Source organism: Symphodus melops (assembly GCF_947650265.1).
Source record: "Symphodus melops genome assembly, chromosome: 10".
Lineage (NCBI taxonomy): Eukaryota > Metazoa > Chordata > Actinopteri > Labriformes > Labridae > Symphodus > Symphodus melops.
This window is the reverse complement of record NC_136700.1, coordinates 6,348,377-6,367,720: the sequence shown is the minus strand read 5'-3', so window position 1 is coordinate 6,367,720 and position 19,344 is coordinate 6,348,377. Positions and strand designations below refer to the sequence as shown.

General features: G+C 39.2%; 2 protein-coding genes across 2 annotated transcripts; one reads left to right on the top strand and one right to left on the bottom strand.

Moving 5' to 3' along the window:
* Positions 1 to 300: 300 nt before the first annotated feature.
* On the bottom strand, positions 301 to 3,846 carry LOC306830140 (RIMS-binding protein 2). The gene is made up of 5 exons (XM_079353407.1): positions 2,728 to 3,846; positions 2,248 to 2,404; positions 1,643 to 1,761; positions 1,453 to 1,524; positions 301 to 1,368 (listed from the first exon to the last, which is right to left on the bottom strand). The coding sequence occupies exons 1-5, from the start codon at positions 2,947 to 2,949 to the stop codon at positions 1,303 to 1,305; spliced, it is 636 nt and encodes a 211-aa protein (XP_079209533.1). The 5' UTR covers positions 2,950 to 3,846; the 3' UTR covers positions 301 to 1,302.
* A 2,896-nt stretch (positions 3,847 to 6,742) lies between these two features.
* Positions 6,743 to 13,221, top strand: ywhag2 (3-monooxygenase/tryptophan 5-monooxygenase activation protein, gamma polypeptide 2). Its single transcript, XM_079353404.1, has 2 exons — positions 6,743 to 7,032; positions 10,216 to 13,221. The coding sequence occupies exons 1-2, from the start codon at positions 6,946 to 6,948 to the stop codon at positions 10,870 to 10,872; spliced, it is 744 nt and encodes a 247-aa protein (XP_079209530.1). The 5' UTR covers positions 6,743 to 6,945; the 3' UTR covers positions 10,873 to 13,221.
* Positions 13,222 to 19,344: the final 6,123 nt, after the last annotated feature.

The following is a 19,344-nucleotide window of genomic DNA, read 5'->3' as shown; positions in this document are numbered from 1 at the left end:
ACTAAAACTTTTTAAAACTTTAAGTAAAAAACAAACTGTTGCACTGTCCCATCTGTGTGTATTTGTGTGTGTGTGTGTGTTTGTGTGTGTGTCATAGCACATCACTTCCCTTGATGTGCTATGATGTGTTAACGACATAATATAGGCATTCAAATGTGTGTGTGTGTGTGTGTGTGTGTGTGTGTGTGTGTGTGTGCGTGTGTGACTGTTAGCTCTCTTCCTGTGTGAACCACGTGGCTCAGACTGGGTTAATAAAAAGATCATGTTCACTTCTGGGTTTTCTTTCTGCTTCAGAGTTCAATGACTGGTGAGTACCTGATGGTGAGTAATATTTGACAATTCTATTTGATGTTGAGCATTCATGAAATGTAAGAGATGATGATTTTCTTTGCTGAATTTAAACTGTGAAAACTTACTCTGACTGTGATGTCTTCAGTGTTTGCGTTGGAGCGATCGGCCACTACTGATGTACAGTGTTGTCACCCATAAAGTAGAAAGCACTACTAAACTTGACTGCACAGTGTAGTGTTTCCTACTTTATGGATGAGTATACTGTTGGCTGCAGAGAAATGTAAAAGAAGACACCAACAAAGGACTCTGTGGGAAACTTGTAAGCTCCCAATAGAAACTGTATTTTGTTGTTTTTAACATGAGAATGATTTAAGTGGAAAAAGCAAAATCATAAAGACTACAAGCAGGCATTGTACAAACTGTTTATTTTCTGCTTTAGATTTTATGCATTTTTCACATGATTTCAACATCATAATTTCTTTGGTACAAAAATCCCACCTCAACACTCCTTGTGGGGAAAAAGATTAGCCAAGATATAAAAATATAAAAACACAATATAAGGCATAAGAGGACATACTATATTACACTCTTTCAGCAAAAACCTGAGACCAAAAAGCTGTTATTTAGGTTATGAATAATGCATTCATTCTACTGTCTATGTATGACTGATATTATAATGTTATGTTTTATTTTAGTCCTATATATTGATTGTAATTCTCCATGCATTTTTAAGATCTGGAATTTTCTTTAAAATAACCTGTTTAAAATGTGCTTAGAAAGAGTCTTTATCACCTTATAGCATCCAGATCGAACAGGAAGTAGTTTTTGTTTGTGGAAAACATCCCTGTTGCATTACTAAATCAGTTTCAGTGCTATATATCATTACATGATTAATAATGAATGTTTTTGACACAACTTTATAAAATAATATGAAATAAATAAATTTCCAAATGCTCACTGTGTCTAAAGTTGGCATTTGTAGCAAAAGATCATGGTGTGGCAAGTTTTTTTCTAATTCCAGGGTAACGGCTCCAGGTAGTTGGATGGAACCAAACCTCGTCGTCCATGCAGATCCCCCTAAAATATATAATAAAATAATCAGGTTAATACAAAAACAAAGCTGCTGACAGTAATTGTGCTGTAATTGTAGAGATAACTCACATAGTAAAATCCATCTTGGTCCATTTCGCCCATTACATAAATGATGTCCCCCGTACGAAAGCCGAGCTCAACCTTCAGACACAAAATGATAAAAAAATAAAAAATAAAAATCAAGTTCTGAACTCTAACATAGCACCGTATGGTATAAAGTTGTAGATTCCTATAAAATACTGTTCATTTTAGTGCTCACTTCACTGTCCAGATTAGGTGAATTTTCCCATGGATCATAGTCGAATAAGGCCACCATGCGTCGAACGATCACATCATCAGGGATGCTGGAGGTGTCGCTCAGAGCTGGTGTATATGTACCTGTGGGCAAAAAAGGTTTTCGACAATGTTTACAATGTGTTTGTAATATGTTGTGTTATTCCTATATTGGTTGATCTTAAATTAGTGTAAATTAACCTTCTTAAATTACACTTCTATTTTATCCTCATTTGGGCATACTTGGACTTTTATTGTTGGGTGGGTTAAACTTCCTCTTGGCTCTGCATCCTTGTTTTAATGTTCATTCTGCCTGCTTTCATGTGCATTTATTTCACTTTAAGCTCTATTTCTTAAAGGTTTGACAAAAACAAATTGAATTAAATTTATGATTCTTTCAAAATTTGTGTTGGACTTTGACTTTTCTTTTACACTACACACCGCATGCATTCAGCCAGTCAAATATGATCTCTAAACCTTTTCCCCTTTAGGTTCAGAGAGCATGTTCGACGGATTTTCTGATATTTATTCCGTATATAAACTCAAATGTTTATTAAAGCCTAGTGTCCTGCTGAAACAGAGGATTTGTACCTGTGCGTTCCACAGGAAGGAACCCCTGCTGCATGAGAAGATGCTTCAGGTACTCGTCGTCGACGGGGATTTCAGTCACCATGTTGCTTGGCACGTATCCAGAGAGACCACCAGACTCCCCGTGATAAAACCCATCAGAGTCTTTGTCTCCCCACACCTAATGAGAAGAAAGATTTATTCTTGATTTCATGTGTGTGTTTTTTGGTAAACAACTTAACAAATGTTTTCAGTGTGGGTGAAAAGGCAGCAAATCACATCAAGCAGGCAAGAAAGGGGGCAGGAAATGAAAAAAAAATCTTCTACATAGTTGGCTGGCCTGATTCTTAAACAAACAGGAAATGACCTTTTATAGAGATTTTATATGAAATATATCTGTTAATGCACTTCAAGAGCATTATAACACACTGTGCATTATTGTCCAGCAACAATATTACTAATCATTAGATTCCAAATAAAAGCATTTCACAGGATTGTTTTTACCTTGATTATCTGGCCTGGTACAAACGGCAGCTCTTCAGCAGCTGTCTCATAGTTGGGCGACATGGCAGCAGGGTTGTATGGATAGAGTGCTACAAAGAGTCGGACAGTAGGTATAGACACCTGACTGGCAGTCTCAAGTTCCCATTCTCTGATCTCCTCTGGGGTAGCAATTCTCACTTCATCTGGATATATCAAAACATCTAACTGCAGACTTGTCTCCATTTACAGCAGCAGCAGCAGCAGTGAGCGTCCACTCCTTGAGCATCCACTTGGCAGACAGATGGCTTCAGTAGACAGCAGACCTGTCCCTTCCCTTATCCTAATTTAAAGTAACTAAGCTAAGCAGAAGGAGCTCTAATCCTCTTTGAAGGCAGAAGAACGATTCATTCGTTTAGCATTGCTTGTTGCTCGGTGAGACTCTGCAGTAATGATTTAAACAGGTTACAAAGGAATGACTAATACATTATTTTGGCCAGATAACAGCATGACCTTCTTTCAGTACACTGGTAGCAGCTGAGAGAGTGATAAAACTTCTTAAATAATCATATTTTAAAAAGAAATATCAACATACAAAAAACAACAACCTGTTGTTTCCAAATGATAAATAATCGCCTTAGAAAAAAATCAGTTGATATCAACTTTTGTTTATGTTGTTGCTCATATACAGTTTGCCGTTGCATCTATATGCAAGCTTTCAAGCTGAAACAGCACATTTTGTTAAGTTAAGGCATCAGAGAAATTGAATCCTCTTTGAGATAAACTCACAGTCTAGTGTGAGGAGGCATTATTTTCTACATCCACCAGGACTTGACCCAGTTTACACTGAAAGTCAACACTTCCTCTCTTGACCCTTAGGTCAGGTCAGCCGGTGATAATCTGTTCCTGCAGAAGAAAAGACACCTGAACATTCTCTGTTTGTTTGTGTGCATGCGTTTGTTTATTTTAGATAGAAAGAAGGTAGATGAGGAAGTTAAGCATGCTAAAAGCGTCCATATTTAGGTTTATTGTGAACCAGTTTTTGGTATAAACTCCACAAAACAGGCGTTTTTTATTTTTAATTGAAATGTAAAATGCATTTAACGTTCATTTTATTTGCATCAACCTTTCATCAAGTCGAATTAAAGTAAACAATATCACTCTTAAGCTTAAGCAAATGATGATATTTTGCTGTTTACTTTTTTAATTCTCCCATAACCTAATACAGTCTCATCTTTGAAAAACTACATTCACCAACTCCATTCACCTATATTCTACAACTACATTCACCAACAATTCACTATTTTGGTCCTGTTTCACTTCCCTTTGTTGTATATGACATTTTTTTTTTCAGTTTTCATAGAGGGTCTGTCTTGTTTTCTCAAGTATTTTTTTCTGTATTTACTCTATCTTATAATGCAAAATGCAAAGCTCATAGCCTTCTTCTTTTGCTTCTGTTCATTTATGTGTCTGTGAACTGCCACCCTCTACATGTTTTTTGTCAAAATGTTCCTCAGGAATAAATACATAAAGGTAAAAGTAATTGTACTAATTACTGACTGAACGTAAAACTTATACTGTGTATGCAAAATCAACAGTATCTATATTTTACGCTCACTCAGTGTGCCGTTATAAATGTTTACCTGCAGACAGTTTGATTCATGCAGGTTTCATAAGACAGAGAGATCACTATTTGGAGTGCATGATGCCTCATCCTCAGATACTCTTTTCCATGTCTATCCACAAGAGGGAGCTGTGCACAGTTTTGCACAGGTGTCTTTCTGGTTGTTTTAGGTTGCTGAAATAATGAGTCAAGCAAAAGAAATGAAACCCACTGAAACACATTGGAGGCATTTTAGTTCAAAGGAACTGAACTGCTGCCTTTAATTAGCACCTTCTGCTTTCAAACCCAGCCTCACCAGAAGATTTTGCTCTTTGCCTTGCTCTCTAATGTTTGGCCTTGAGGACAGGAAGTGCTGCATTCTCACATTACAGTTCATGGACACACTGTAGGCTACTGCCCTGCAAAAATCATTATGTCATGATTGAGAAAAAACTAAACTAAACATATGTTGGCAGGAAATAATGAGAACGCGTGAAAAGGAACAGAGATCTTTGCAAACTAATATTGATCACATAAAGTTAATGATTTTTGCCCATAATTCAGACCAAACCATTGCTTCAATAATAGTATAAATAGTATAAAATGAGAATAAATCGTCCATGCCATCTGGTTGGGACCCTGTTGGATCCTCTCGGAGGAGCCATGACACATTAATGGGCAGGACAATATTTGGACTAGCTTGCTAAGCTTTCTGCCAACTTAACCTGGCCATTAATGGGGAGCAGATTACAAACTGATGGAAGAGTAATGATGAAAACACGATCATTATTCATCTCTCAGGAGGTGCCCAATGCTCGATTACAAATCCTTTTCAATTGATTTGCAAAACATAAAACATAAAATCATTCCACAGAATAAACTTGCCTCTTTGAGGGCCCCTGTGGGATCTTTGAATCCTCTTCAGTTTCATTAGACAATTTTAAAGAAAACTGAGGATGTGACAATTACTTGTAATTCACTAACAACAATCAAAGATTAGCCCAAGGACAAAAAAAACATGATCCAGGCCAGGACACCAAATTACGAAAAACCTGGCTACTTCTCTTTTGAAGTGCTTCCACCATCTGCCATTTCTTGTCAGATAAAAGGCTATCTTCATCTTGTTTTGTCCACTTAATTTCTGACATACTTCCTTCGTGCCGTAGATATGGCCATTTCCCGAGGAGATATTTCAAGGAGACCAACAGGATTGCATGAAAGTAAAATTCATTGAGGTGGTATACCCCAAGTGGTCAGAATGAACAGTTTCATTACTAAAGGTATTAAATAATATTTAAGTGGCAAAATGGTGGGGCGAAGCCTTTATGCCCCTGAGCTGGCATTGCAGGTAGTAAAATTCACAAAATGGCAACACCAGCAAGAGCTCCTTGTGTACAGCCGTTTTTACCCACGAACCCTAAAAAAATGTCTACAAACTTTTCGGCAGATTGTGTCTAAGTTAGTCCTATGTTGGCTCTTCAAACACGTCCCCCACAACTGGATACTATCCTGAGGTGGGAGGGGGGCAGAAAGACTGATACAAAAGTGACGGACGAAACAAAAGTGCACTGTATTTTGCTTTTACATCAATGTTACTTAATCCGAAAGAAAACTAAGAGGAACATGCTGGCTAAAAGAAAACATAAAGCCTGGAAAGCTGTCTCTTTACATGCACAGAGAGTGCTCATGCTGCTGGCATATTGTCGATGGTCGTACGCCAGTCAAAGGATATAATTGTTGAAATCCTATTTTTTATTTTCATAAATTATTTATGCTTCTTTCTGGCTAACCTGGACTTCATGCCAAATATTTACTAGAGGGTGGTTGAAAAAAATCCTGCTAACTTGAAAAACGTGATTGCTTGCTGTCAGGCATGCAGATCACCTTGAAAACTTGAGGATTTTTTTTTTCCAGGTTTTGTGTAAGTGTGAAAGCAACATAAATGAGATATGAACTATTTGTTTACATGTTGTACCTCTTTGGTTTCTGCCGCACCATAAATCATTGTACAATCACACACCATATGTGCCATAGTGGAGATGAATAAAAACATAATGACAGCAGAGCTTAATTATGATGCTCTGGCAGAATCTCAGTGAGAGAAAAGGCTGAAATTAAACCATGACTTTGTGCCACCTCCATATTGGCATGTGGCTTATGCTCATGCCCCCAAAAGCAGCACCCACCTTGATTTCCTGTTATTCACCTCACCCTCCACCAATTATGAGTTTGTGCATGCCTGTAGCTCAAGACGACTCCATTTCCCACAAGGCCTTCAGTCCAGCTGCTACCATCGATCCATAGTTCCCTATATAAGCCTGGCCCTCTGCTTCCCTTGTATGGAGTGTTACATCATTGGCACAGACACCCACCGTTCTGAGTGATGACGCAGCCGAGGGAGAGAGTGTAAGGAGGAGGAGGAGGAGGAGTAGGAAGAGGAGGAGGTGGAGGAAAAGAGGAGGAGAGAGAGGAGAGGGTGTCCCGTCTGCGCGGAGAACAGACAGACAGCAGGGAACAGCTGCAGAGTTAGGTTCGCGTAAGATTTCACTGCATTGCGATTTTAAAATATCAATCATTTCGTCCCCCAGAACCCCGAGTAGAGCAGTTCGACTAAAAGCAACCAAACCTCAATTAAAAAAATGGTCGATCGTGAGCAGCTGGTGCAGAAAGCCAGGCTGGCTGAACAGGCTGAGAGATATGATGATATGGCAGCTGCTATGAAATCGGTAAGTCCATTCAAAAACAGATGTGACATTTAAATGTTCTATTTGTAAATGGCTGATTTTTTTTAATTTACATTTCTGTGCGTAAAGGTGCTCCCGCAATCTCAACCATGTTGGTTGCAAATCTAGTGTTACACTGGCTTTACATTACTGCACAACAACTAGACAATATAGGGGAACATATATTTATTGTCTCGTTGCCAGTTTATTGACAGCTTTTTTTCCCCTTGAGTCGAGTCCAATTCGTCTGCTGATTGGGCGGTGCCTTTCTGTTGGCTGTTCCCGTTCAATGAAGGGATATTACAATGAAATGCACACAGGCCCGAGCTTCATCTTTTGGTTAATAAGAGCCTAAGATCGTGTAATGACTCTGCTCTTATTACATTTGCTGCATTTTGTCCCCCCCCCTCCTCACCCCCCACCCCTCCCATGCCAACCCCACCTCACCTCCCCTTCAGTGTGCCGAATTTCACAAAAGCTTCTGCTGCTGGGAGCCATGTGAGGTTGCTCAGGAAAAAAAAGCTCATCTTTTGCCCCAGCTCCCTCCTCCTCTTATTCCTCCTCTCGCTTTTCATTAAAATAACTTACCTCATAAAAGATCTTCACACTTCCACTCTTTAGCTGTAAAGGCTTACATGCATTTTTTTTTAAGCATGAGGGCTGTATGGAAAAAATGCTCCAAAGAAAGATAGCCTTATATTGTTCTTTCCTCTTCACAAACGTAGGAGGCAGTAGAATCTCTCTAGAATATTCTTTGTCATATTGCAGTGAGGCAATATGATCACATTTGTTGGCTTTGCTTCCTCCTCTTGTTCTCAGTTTTTGCATGTGCTGTTCCTTTGTCATAATTCCTCTCTATAGCCACATAATTTGAAGTCATTTTGGATAAATGAGCCAGATTAAGGGTTTAATATTTGGCATGAGTGGCCTTCCGACATATGAGCTTGCTCTGCTCTTATTGACGACTGTTGAGGACAGAGCCTTTATCTGCTCTCCTTTTCTTTGTATTGGACCCTATAACAAATCTGGAAGCTGCCTTCAATAATGGGTTAAAAAAACTGCTGTGTCACACCAGCTCATATTGAAACAGACAGCAACATTGAAGTCGTGTCCTGGGCCTGTGTGACCTCTTACATACTGTAAAGGCTGAAGTCGTCATGTCTGCTTTAAAGAGAGGAACATTTGAGCCTTACGTTCCTTAGGGGAAATGGAGTGTGATCGCTTTTCGAGGGTTTCTGGTTGCAGGAGGTGGGATGATGTGTGTGAGTGCAGGGAAGGACTCCTTTCCCTTTAAACAATCTGCCATGTCAGTGCGGTCCAAAGCAGGCCCTTTTGCAGGGGTGTGTACTCTCACTCTAATCAAAGGGAATCCCTTCCCATTGCAGCCAGAAATGACAACGACAGTAAAATTGTGTTTTTCACGACGTATCTTCTTCATTTGCTGAAAGTCTTTTCCGCAGCTTTTCGGGCAGAATTTTTACGTATATTAATGGGGGTTTTACTAAAAACATTTTAACTCTTTACCAGTCTACAAATTATTTTCTTGCCTGTAATTATGAAATTAAATATATCTTAAAATGTCTTAATTAATGTCTTCAAGAGTCCATAAACAAAATTGATTTGGTCTGTTGATGATCTTTAATGAATTGAACTGATTGTTCAGAGTTACTGGAAGCTCCATGAGGAGCTAAAAAAACATGATTAGCCTTGAAAAGTTTGAAATGATGTCATTTTAGGCATTTTATTCTTAATTTCAGCTCAGTACACCTTTCATTCATCCAACATGGAAGTTAGATTTCCAAGCATTAGTGCACCTTGGAATGATGACTGAAAAAAACTACAGTTGAATCATCTGTTTCACAAAAATGTGCTCAACTGGGCTGTTGATTTCACACATCAGTCATTTGTATGCCTGTGTTTGTGTAACAGTGTTGAACAAACAGAATGAAGGTGCCTACGTTTGGAGGTTGAGCACTGCTCTCCAAACACTCAGTGTGTGTGTATATATATGTGTATGCGTTTGTGTGTAAGTGAGTATGCGTGACGCCACCGATCCTGCGCCATCTTTGTACTCGTCGAACAGAACAGGGAATGTTAAACCTGTGAGATAAGACATGTTTGCACATCGAGTAGGGGCTCTTAGATTCAAAAGCATGTAAAGGCTTAGCAAAAGCTAAGCTAAAGCTAAGATCTGACAGCATTTACTTTCCAACAAGATTGTTTTTCCTATAAAATAACTGTGACTAAAACAGGTTTTTATAGTGACATAGCCTCACCAGCTATATCAAAGAGATCTGTCAGGATCTAAATTTAACAGTAGGACTCAGTGTGATGTCACTGTGTGGTGTTTTGGACAGGTAAAAAGGTCAGTTGAAGCTACAGAGAAGGTCACTGGGACACATGAACTGCCTGTGCAGTGATGGTTTTCACTTACATTGCAGCTGCCTTGAAGGACTCGTGGGAACATTTTAGCCATCTCCAGTCCCCCACCCACCCACCAACGAAGCACTCATCCGCCCACCTTTCCTTTCACCACTCCACATAACTGTGGACTATCTTGAATATTTCTCTTACTAACTAGTATCAGCAGTCCACGTGGCAGCTAGAGCTACCGGTCCACTAAATGAATGAATTGGAATGGAAACTGGGAACTGACATGACAAGTGAAACTGCTCGTCTTCAGTGCTGTTAAATGTACTAATGGTCAATGTTTGAACATTAGTCTTGAGGTTTGAAAAATCCACAAATGAAAATGATGATTGCAGTCGCAGTACCCGATGGTTGATTTATTATTTCTTTAGCCTTTTAATGTTTTACTTCACAGTAAATAGTTAACAGATTAAACAAGAAAAATGGTCTCAATCCAGACTCACTAGTTTATTGGAGACTTCTTTAAAATGATAGATACTTTTAAAGAAATTAATCCAAAACCAACACATGCTCTGTCTGCAATAATATAAAAACAAAGTTGAGCAGAAAATTGTAATTTTTGAGAAGTTGGAACTAGAAAACGATTGGCATCATGGGTAGTAAAGATTCGCCAGCTCTTTAATTTTGCCACATTTTCTTGGATGATATGTTGTCATATTCGTATTCATATGGTATTTATGCATCTGGTTCAGTTAATCAAAACCTGTCAGGGCTTTTGGACTGCTGATTAAATGGTCCTGTCCATCTTTCTTCCAGGTAACAGAGCTGAACGAGGCCTTATCCAACGAGGAGAGGAACCTCTTGTCTGTTGCCTACAAGAACGTGGTCGGGGCCCGCCGCTCCTCTTGGAGGGTGATCTCCAGCATTGAGCAGAAGACCTCGGCCGATGGCAATGAGAAGAAGATTGAGATGGTGCGAGCCTACAGGGAGAAGATTGAGAAGGAGCTGGAGGCTGTGTGCCAAGATGTGCTCAACCTTTTGGACAACTTCCTGATCAAGAACTGCAGCGAGACGCAGCACGAAAGCAAAGTGTTCTACCTGAAGATGAAGGGCGACTACTACCGGTACTTGGCTGAGGTGGCCACGGGGGAGAAGAGGGCCACAGTGGTGGAGTCATCGGAGAAGGCCTACAACGAGGCCCACGAGATCAGCAAGGAGCACATGCAGCCCACCCACCCAATACGCCTGGGCTTAGCTCTCAACTACTCTGTGTTTTACTACGAGATCCAGAACGCCCCCGAGCAGGCATGTCATCTGGCCAAGACCGCCTTCGACGACGCCATCGCCGAGCTCGACACCCTCAACGAGGACTCCTACAAAGACTCCACTCTCATCATGCAGCTGCTCCGAGACAACTTGACACTGTGGACAAGTGACCAGCAGGATGACGAGGGAGGGGAGGGAAACAACTAAAGAGAAACCACACCTCGAAAAAAAAAATATATGAAGGGCCGGTGGACTTTGGCAGCCGCTTTTGCCGATGATACTACCGCAGCAGCAGTTCTTTATTTTTCCATGTGTTAAAAGAAAAGAATCAAAAGAGAGGTGAGAGTGGAGGTTAAATCTTAGTTTAAATATATATAGAAATATATATAAAGTTGAAAGGGGCCTCCGTCTTCTTGATTTTCTCTTTGACATTTGCCAAAACCACTGATATGTCAGTCAATCAGCCTGAAGTGGTTGTTGTTGGATTGAAATGGCAGCCTCACACTGGCATAGGAACTGGTCTTGTTCTGTCAAGATAAGCTGCTTAGTTAGGTTTTTGCGTGATAAGAGATGCATTTGAGTCACTTGAGAGAGAAAATGCTTGAATGGGAATGCCTCACAAATCTAGTTTGCATTGGTTCCAGTTGTCATCTGTAAATGAGAAAAAGGGCCCTGAACGCTATTGATCTTTATCTCACACTGACAATGAGAAACGAGGAAGTTTTTAAACCGATTAGTCTCCCCCCCCTCCCAAAAGAACATTTTAGAAGATAAATGATATTAGAGTTAAAAAGAGATTGATAGAAAGAAAAAACCTGATCCCCTACCTTCTGTCTAAAGTGTATTTGGCATCTCACAGATTAGTCTGTTATGTCACTGGAACCATAGATTATTTTGGAGGTGAAGATTATAAAAGGCAGAGACTTAAAATAAAACAAAATAAAAAATGACAAAAAAATAAATTAACAGCAGCTTCAGAGTTTGTGGTTTACTTCTGTGTTTGTTTTATTAAATGCACTTGCCTACTATACTGTTTCTTCAGTGTAAGATGATGACAACAATAATATCGATTAATCAATATTGTGCATGCTGGTGATGTATTTATATACAGTAGCTTGACTTTATTAACTTATACTGTGGGTGTTAAGTATTCATATGATTGAGAAAAACAGGCTTTGTCAGATGTTGATTTCTAATTTATTTATTTTTGTTATGGTTTTTGATTTGCTGAACCAAAATGGTGATCGTAAAAATTGACCTGTAATGGGCGTTGCTATAGTGACATGCAAATATGTGTATTTAATTTGTTAATGAAAGAAAAAAAAAGGAAGATAAAAAAAAAAACTCACCGGTGATCACTTAATCTTACCAGCTGGTGTTTGACACATTGAAGTATGATGATCTGTTTTTGTTCTTTGAGCAGTATTTTTTTTTTCTGTCATGCTATCCAGTTTGATTAATGGTGACGTTTTCAGGCTCAGTGTTTCTGTTATGAATTCACAAACATGGACCATATTTATTTCTGACAGTATACATTTTTGTTTGTTTGTTTTTATACATTTTAGCTGTTCCTGAGTGACAAAATATCTTGAATGTGAGTCATTATGTAGCAGTTGCACAAGAACCGAAATAATAGCTATGATAATAAAAAAGAATATGACTAAATAATACATGCACCATTTCTGTGGTGGTCTAGTGTATTGTTGTATCGTTACTAATTCAAATATAATTATGTTTTTTTTTGTTTTTTTTCTGGGGGAAACCATTTCATTGAAAAAAAAAAAAAACTTTGCTTAGTTTTGTGCCCTGAGTACATTACACGCTTTCTTTGGTGCCTGTATTATGATTAAAAATGCTTCGTTTGCAAATCAACCTTTACACACAAAAGAAAGATATCTGCCAGTGTTCAAGGATCCTGCAAGCACGGTGCAAGACTATCCTTCAATGGCTCCTCACTTGTATGCTTGTACTGCTCTCTGTAAAGCACAGACATGGATATTCAACACTAATGCACACAGAGTCACAGCAGAAACACTTCCATACAATTGCTTATTGACTACTGATTATTCATCTCTTCAGAACAAACTTTGATCGCTACTGAGCTGCTTATAAGAGATTTATCGTCACAAATCTGCTGCTAATTCATCTATTTATAGATTATATTGTTAATATATTCATACAGATGGCAATTTTATTTGAGAACTTTTGTTTTATCTCACATGTGATGGCTTAAAAGAGACACACACAAAAAAAACACCCCCAAAAGCCTTAAGGTCAGTCGCACACAACCTCCTTCATGTATGCCAATTATGTCACCATCATGAGTCAGCCTCCATGAGCTCACACTGTATGTCACAGCTGCTTTGATTTATTTTTAAATGTGGTATGAAGTTGAAGGGGCTGAAGCCTCGCCAGACGAATAGCATGACATCCTGAAACCCCTGTGCACCACTCTCCACATATATAACAAGTCAAACCCAACACTTGGGACTTATTTAAGTGTCAAAGAAAGTGGAAACAGAATCTCTCTCACTTTTGTTGCTTTGAATATTTTTGGAAGAAAATTAAAAGCCATGTCAGTATAGACTATCACTCATTGCCAAGAATACATGCATTGTGTTACTTTAAAATCCTCATAATTTGCACTGTGGTTTTTGTTTTTATTTTGTAGTTTTCATTTATTTGGATGTTAATCCTAAAACATACAAATATGAGAATTATGATTAGAATAAGATTTAAATCAGGAATTAGATTGAAGGAGAACTGACCGACTGGAAATTAGCAAGCGGAGGTGGTGTTAGCTGAAAATGGTTTACAATCTGTATGCTCTGAGGATTTTTTTGTTGCCATCTGTTGCCCATTAAAGTTATTTGTTTATCAGTATTATCCTTTATTTTCATTTCTCTCTGTCGTTTAAAAACACCACAGATCATTCCTTTCCATTCTGTAAGGTGATCAGATTTGAGGTTCACAGCCTACACATTGATGCAGGACGTGAATATGACCTCATGTAACCCTTTAGTGGGCCATTTGAAATAACAGGTGTGTGCGTGGTATGTTTGTGCAAGCGTGCATCCTTATGTTTGACGAGTGTGTGTCATACTGTATATGCCATTGTATGTGTTGAAGGTCTATGAGTGAACGTTTTAGATGGAGTCTGTAGACGCTGCAGTACAGGGACACTGCCAAGCTCCCACCACCTCTACTAAAATGAAGCTTCTTTTTAAGGCGGCTTTGTTCATCTTTAACTAAATTAGGGCATAGATGAGAGAATATTTTCTTCGGTTTTGTCATGACAGAGGATCCCTGACATAAAGTCGAATCCTGAATCTCAAAATGGATAATAGGAGGAGAAGCTGCTTCTATTTTTAATTCACATGCAAGCAATATTTATGAACGGACAACTAGAATTTCATAAAATACAATCTGTGTATTTCAATCTGTGAGTCCAGCTCTCCCTCTGACTGATCAGCTGAAGTGGCAGGTTGCTGGATCGCCCACCCTCAGACTGCAGCCTCTTGCTGCAGCTTGCTGCACTGAACCTTTCATGAGATGAAATTCTGTGCTTTGAACGCTGCTCCTCGCCAGCCAATAGCTGATAGGCTCACTCTCTGCACTAACCAATCCAGTTCCTGTTGCTAGGGCTATAATAAGTATCCCACTATTAGCCCGGCTCCTTGCTGCACTGCTCAGACACCTATTGCATCCTGTAAAAAAAAATGAAAGCTCAGAGCACACAGGAGGCATTAGGATTCAACACCAGCCTATATCTTCCAGCTTGTGTTTTAATGCACTGCTACACTTTCAGGGACATTGGTGTCATCATTGTTGGTAAATGTTGGTGGCATTATACATCTTAAAACACACTGCGGCCTGATGATGGACATGTAATTGAATTTCAAGCTACAAATTCAATTCAAGCACTGCTAATGAGAATGTCTGTCCAATTTAAAAAAAAAGTTCATTCATATTGCTCCAGTAAATAACGTTAAATTCACAACGTGCAGAGAAATCATATGTATTTAGTTGCAGCAGTAGGGCCAATATTGAATGGGTATACGACATCCAGAGAGAAGGTTGTGTTTTAAAGGTCAGAAAGAGAAATTGTACCAAACTGAAAATCGTTCTGCCGCGCTTCACTTCCATATGTAAAGTATACCTGTCTTGTGATTTTCATCACACAAAGCTTTTTTCTTAGAGGGGAGGCCAGCATGACGAGGCAGACGTACTCATCAAGCCATCATTATGTCTCACAGAGGCAAACACCAACTAAATCCCCCAAAATGAAAATCCCCAGTTAGCCCCAGTGGACGGCCCTCATGATATCACTTTGAGTCATATAAAAGAAAGGGTCCTGATGATTAAAAAAAACATCTCTTTAACTTTGATAATGGATTAAAAATAAACTGTGGAGAGCAGTTTTATCTTGGAGATGAAAAAAGGTAGGTTATTTTTGTCCTTACTCAATTTCAAGAGCTCTTTCAAGTTTGCAGACAGATATTTCTGTACACGTCTTCCTCTTTTCCCATCAGGTACATGAAAACCGATTCAATGAACCTGATACCTGCTTTATGACAATTTTGATTTTATTTTGGAAACAAGACTCTACATTGCCCGTCGGTGGGAATGTAAGAGTGCCTTCTTAAACCCTGTGGCTGTGTTAACCCTGATCTTGCTTGCACTGTGCAGCAGTGGTCTGCTTGGTGCTGACATTAGTTTCAAAAAACAAAGAAAGCTTTAAAATGACTCTTTTAACCAATCAACGTCGAGCTCCACCCTTTAAGGTCTGATCAGTACGCTTGGCACCCAAACAGAAGGGTAGAAAAAAGTCGGATGGTACAGATTGATTATTATGGTACCATTCCCAGCTTCCTACAGTGGAAATAGAAACAAATGCTCACAGTAAAGAACTGACCTGAACTGGACTGCTTGATGGGAATGGGGCCAACATGTCAGCCTAAATGTTACTAAGTTCTTTGCTCATGGTGAATAAAAGTTAAAGTTAAAACTTTAATTCAGAGTATGGTGGAGAAAGACCTCCTCTTTTTGTCTTAAGACAATATTTGTGAAGATTTGGTGTTAAACAAATAAAGAATGATTAACAGAGAATTATAGGCTACAGGCATACATAACTTGTAGCATGTAGTTTTGCCTTGTTTCTATGAGAACAATGAATGAACATTTTCTTCTTTCTTGCTAAATTTAGCCACTTTCCAAGTCCTCGTGTGATGTTGTTCAAAAGACATTAGGTCAGGGATTTTGGTCCAAAGGTAATCACAAGGTCTTAGGTTTCTTGCAGTCTATTGATTTTCTTTGTTAACTCTGCACTAAATGCAGCAGTTCTTGCTGTTTACAAATTAATGCACTCAAAGGCATTTAACCTCTTGTGGCACATGCTTCAAACACTCATTGTTGAGCCATTCATCATCAACCAAACCACATGGTTGTCACGTCTAGTTTTGGGGCCTCGGGCAAAAATGACAGCTCTGTTGACTAGACATTTGAGAACAGCAGCTGGAAAACAAACTGCCCCAAGTTTGACTCCCATGTAATGGAACCTTGACACGTTCCCACATAGAATATTTTGTGCAATAGAACACAATGCATGAAAAATTGTGCTTACAGGAATTTGCTGGTGAAAGGTGGCAGCTCATTACCAACCAGGTATACAAAATAATAGCTTCACTATTCTTTAGCAATGATACTAAACATGAGGAGCTAATATCCCTGAGCTCAGGAACTGATAAAAGAGATGAGACGTGTCGGATTTTGAAAAGTTTATGCTCTCACTCAATGTGATCTGCACCTCAAAGATGCAAAGAAGATAATAGCTGTGCAGTGCCAGAAATATCAGCCCATAAGAGGGAGGGAAGGAAAGAGAAAAGAGAGATGGAGGAAAAAGAGGGGACCGATGTAGAAGCAGAGAACAGAGACAAATCTATAAATAGGCCTCCCTGCAGCCTGTGAGTAGACAGTGAGTAGACTAGAGACATCAATGTGACAGCCTATAGAGAATATCTTCCTCTGTTTGGACGGTGAGAGTTCATGTCTTCGGTTAAGAGGGTCTGATTCATCACATTTACCCCCACTGAGCAAACACATGACATGATATGAAACTAAACACATACAACAAATAGTCAGCTCACATACAGTAGCCACTCTTTTCAGTCCACCATGGAATTTTCATGTATTTTTTGCAGCTATACTTTAAGATAGGACAAAGAGTGCTGCTGACTTTTTCTGGCACAAAGACAGCTATTATGCATGACTGCTGCAACATGAATAATTCAAGATAACATTGAGATTTTGTATTATTTATCAAAAAGTGCCACAACGTTCAGCTGAAGGTTTTAAGATACTATTTTAAGAGAGCACTTGTCCCAAAACATTGCAGGATACATTGCATCTGATAGGCAACAGGAAAGTACATTATCATCATCCCTCCTGTCAATGAAGGCTCTCCTTCTAGACCCAGCACTTCTGTCATTTCATTTAACAATTAAAACTGATTCCACCTAATATTACTGGAGATGATTATTCATTACTACAAAGCCTTGTGCAGAATTTTTTAAAAAGTGAGTCAAAAATGAAGATCTTCCCCTTCTCCTCCTCCTCCCCCTGTTTCTCAGTTACGTACCTCTGTATTTACTTTCAAGACCTTCCAAAGCAGGAAGGGTTATAGTCACATCACGTAGCCTGCACAATAACATCATCATCATCAAAATAGCAAATGTATGCTCATACTTCATTAATTAAACAATGTTGGACATGTATTGCATAACTTGGAGCTCATGATGATTTTTATTGGACTAGTTGTCTTTTCTTAAATGTTAAGTATATTTTTGATTTAATTTTTCTCTGAGTTATAGTTTCAGAGGTTTACTTTTTCCCTTAAAACTTATTTAAATATCCTCTGCAAAGCCCTCCCAAGCCCTCCCAAGATATTTGAGAGAGTATAGACGATAGTGATGACCAATAACAATATCTCATTCTGCTGTGTCATGCTATTTGCTGTGTTTTCTGTCCCTATAAAGACCAAGTAATATTATAGAACAGGAGGAGAGGTAGCTATGTTAGCTTTGGTAGCCATCCTATTGGTAGATGTTAGCAAGCTAACAATATGTGAGCACTTATTTCAATTCATTCTGTTCTACTTGGTTATTGATTTGAGCAGCACTCTGTGGCTCTTCCACTTTGCCTCACCTTTTAGTTGTGGTGTCACAATTTGTACTTCTTTTGTAACAAATCACTTTAACTTACTGTCACCATCTAGTTGTTATGTTGCTTCCCTGTTCCCAAACGAGCTAGGATCGTAACATCATGCTTTTCAAGTGAGAATTAAATGACTTTGGTCGTCTAGCAGGCTGTGGTGTGAATCTGCACAGTTTATGTGACATCTGTTTTTGAAGGTCTAAACTTACAGGCAGGCTCTCTCAATGTAATAAATAACAGCCAATGAATTAAGTATAGTATTATAGAATAGTGCTAATGTGGATTTTGTTGCCACAGAAGCATTCAGATCAGTAGCTGAAGTCAACATAGTGGAAATGGAACAACAAGTAACAGTAAAGTTCCTCTGTATGTCATCAGTAACAAGTTACTAGCATTAGCGTTTCTTTTCTGCTTCTTTCTTATTTGACAGCATCTGCCCAGTCATGCTTTGTTTTACAGTTAGCTCCTCAGGTGCCGACTGGCTGACAAATTATACCTTTCAGTGTTTATGGGACTGCCTGATGTCTGAGTGAGTGACTCATTATGTATGTGGGCACAGGGGATTCCCAACTGTGCAGGGAAAACGGAGGACGAAAAAGCAACCTTTCCTACACTTTGCAGCCTTGAGGGGATGTACAGTTCAGTTCAGTTGACAGGAGACCAGGGAGACAGGAGAGAGTTATGTTGGTGTTAAATGTGATGGCAGCTCCAGTGTGGCTGGAGGGGTGAAACATGGCATGGTGACAGGCATCAAGGGTGAACACTAAGAACCCGGGGTCAGTTGCTGAGCTCAGTATCTGCTGCTGCTCTGGATGTGGAAACAAAGGAGTCTGGGTTTGGAACCAGACAATGAGGCTAAGTTTTCCAAGCCCTTCCAAAACTGACACCCCAGTCAAAGCCCAAATTTGAAAATCTATAATTTTGCATTAAAACACACAAAAACATTCGGTGCAATAGAAAAGACTTTGCATTGCCATGGGGCAGTGAGCTGAGGAAAAAGAGCAGTCACACGGGGAAGTTTCTACTCTGTATGAGCGCAGTATTGTGCTGTTGCATGGCAACAGTTTCCAGAGAAATCTTTGCTCAGAAACACTCCTCTTTGGTCGTCTCATAATGGCAGAAAAATGGGCTGACTTCAGGAATACAAATGGCCTCATGAACCATTTTAGCCTGCACAGGGTTAAGAACTGCTTTTCTCCTATTGTTGCACATTGACAGAACATGTAACACACAAAAGCTAAAATAGGCTCAGTTTTAAAAAGTCCAACTCATTTTACAATGTTGTATTAGAGGCCACACAAGAATGTAGGATGTTTATTTGTGATTGAACTGCAGCTTCAATACAAACTGTTACCAACTGTATAGGTACTGTACACCTGTTTTAAAAACTAAATATGTAACTACCTGTAAGTACACAGAGGCTGACGTGCTTTGTTTAGCATGTGAGATAGCCTGTATTGCACTGCA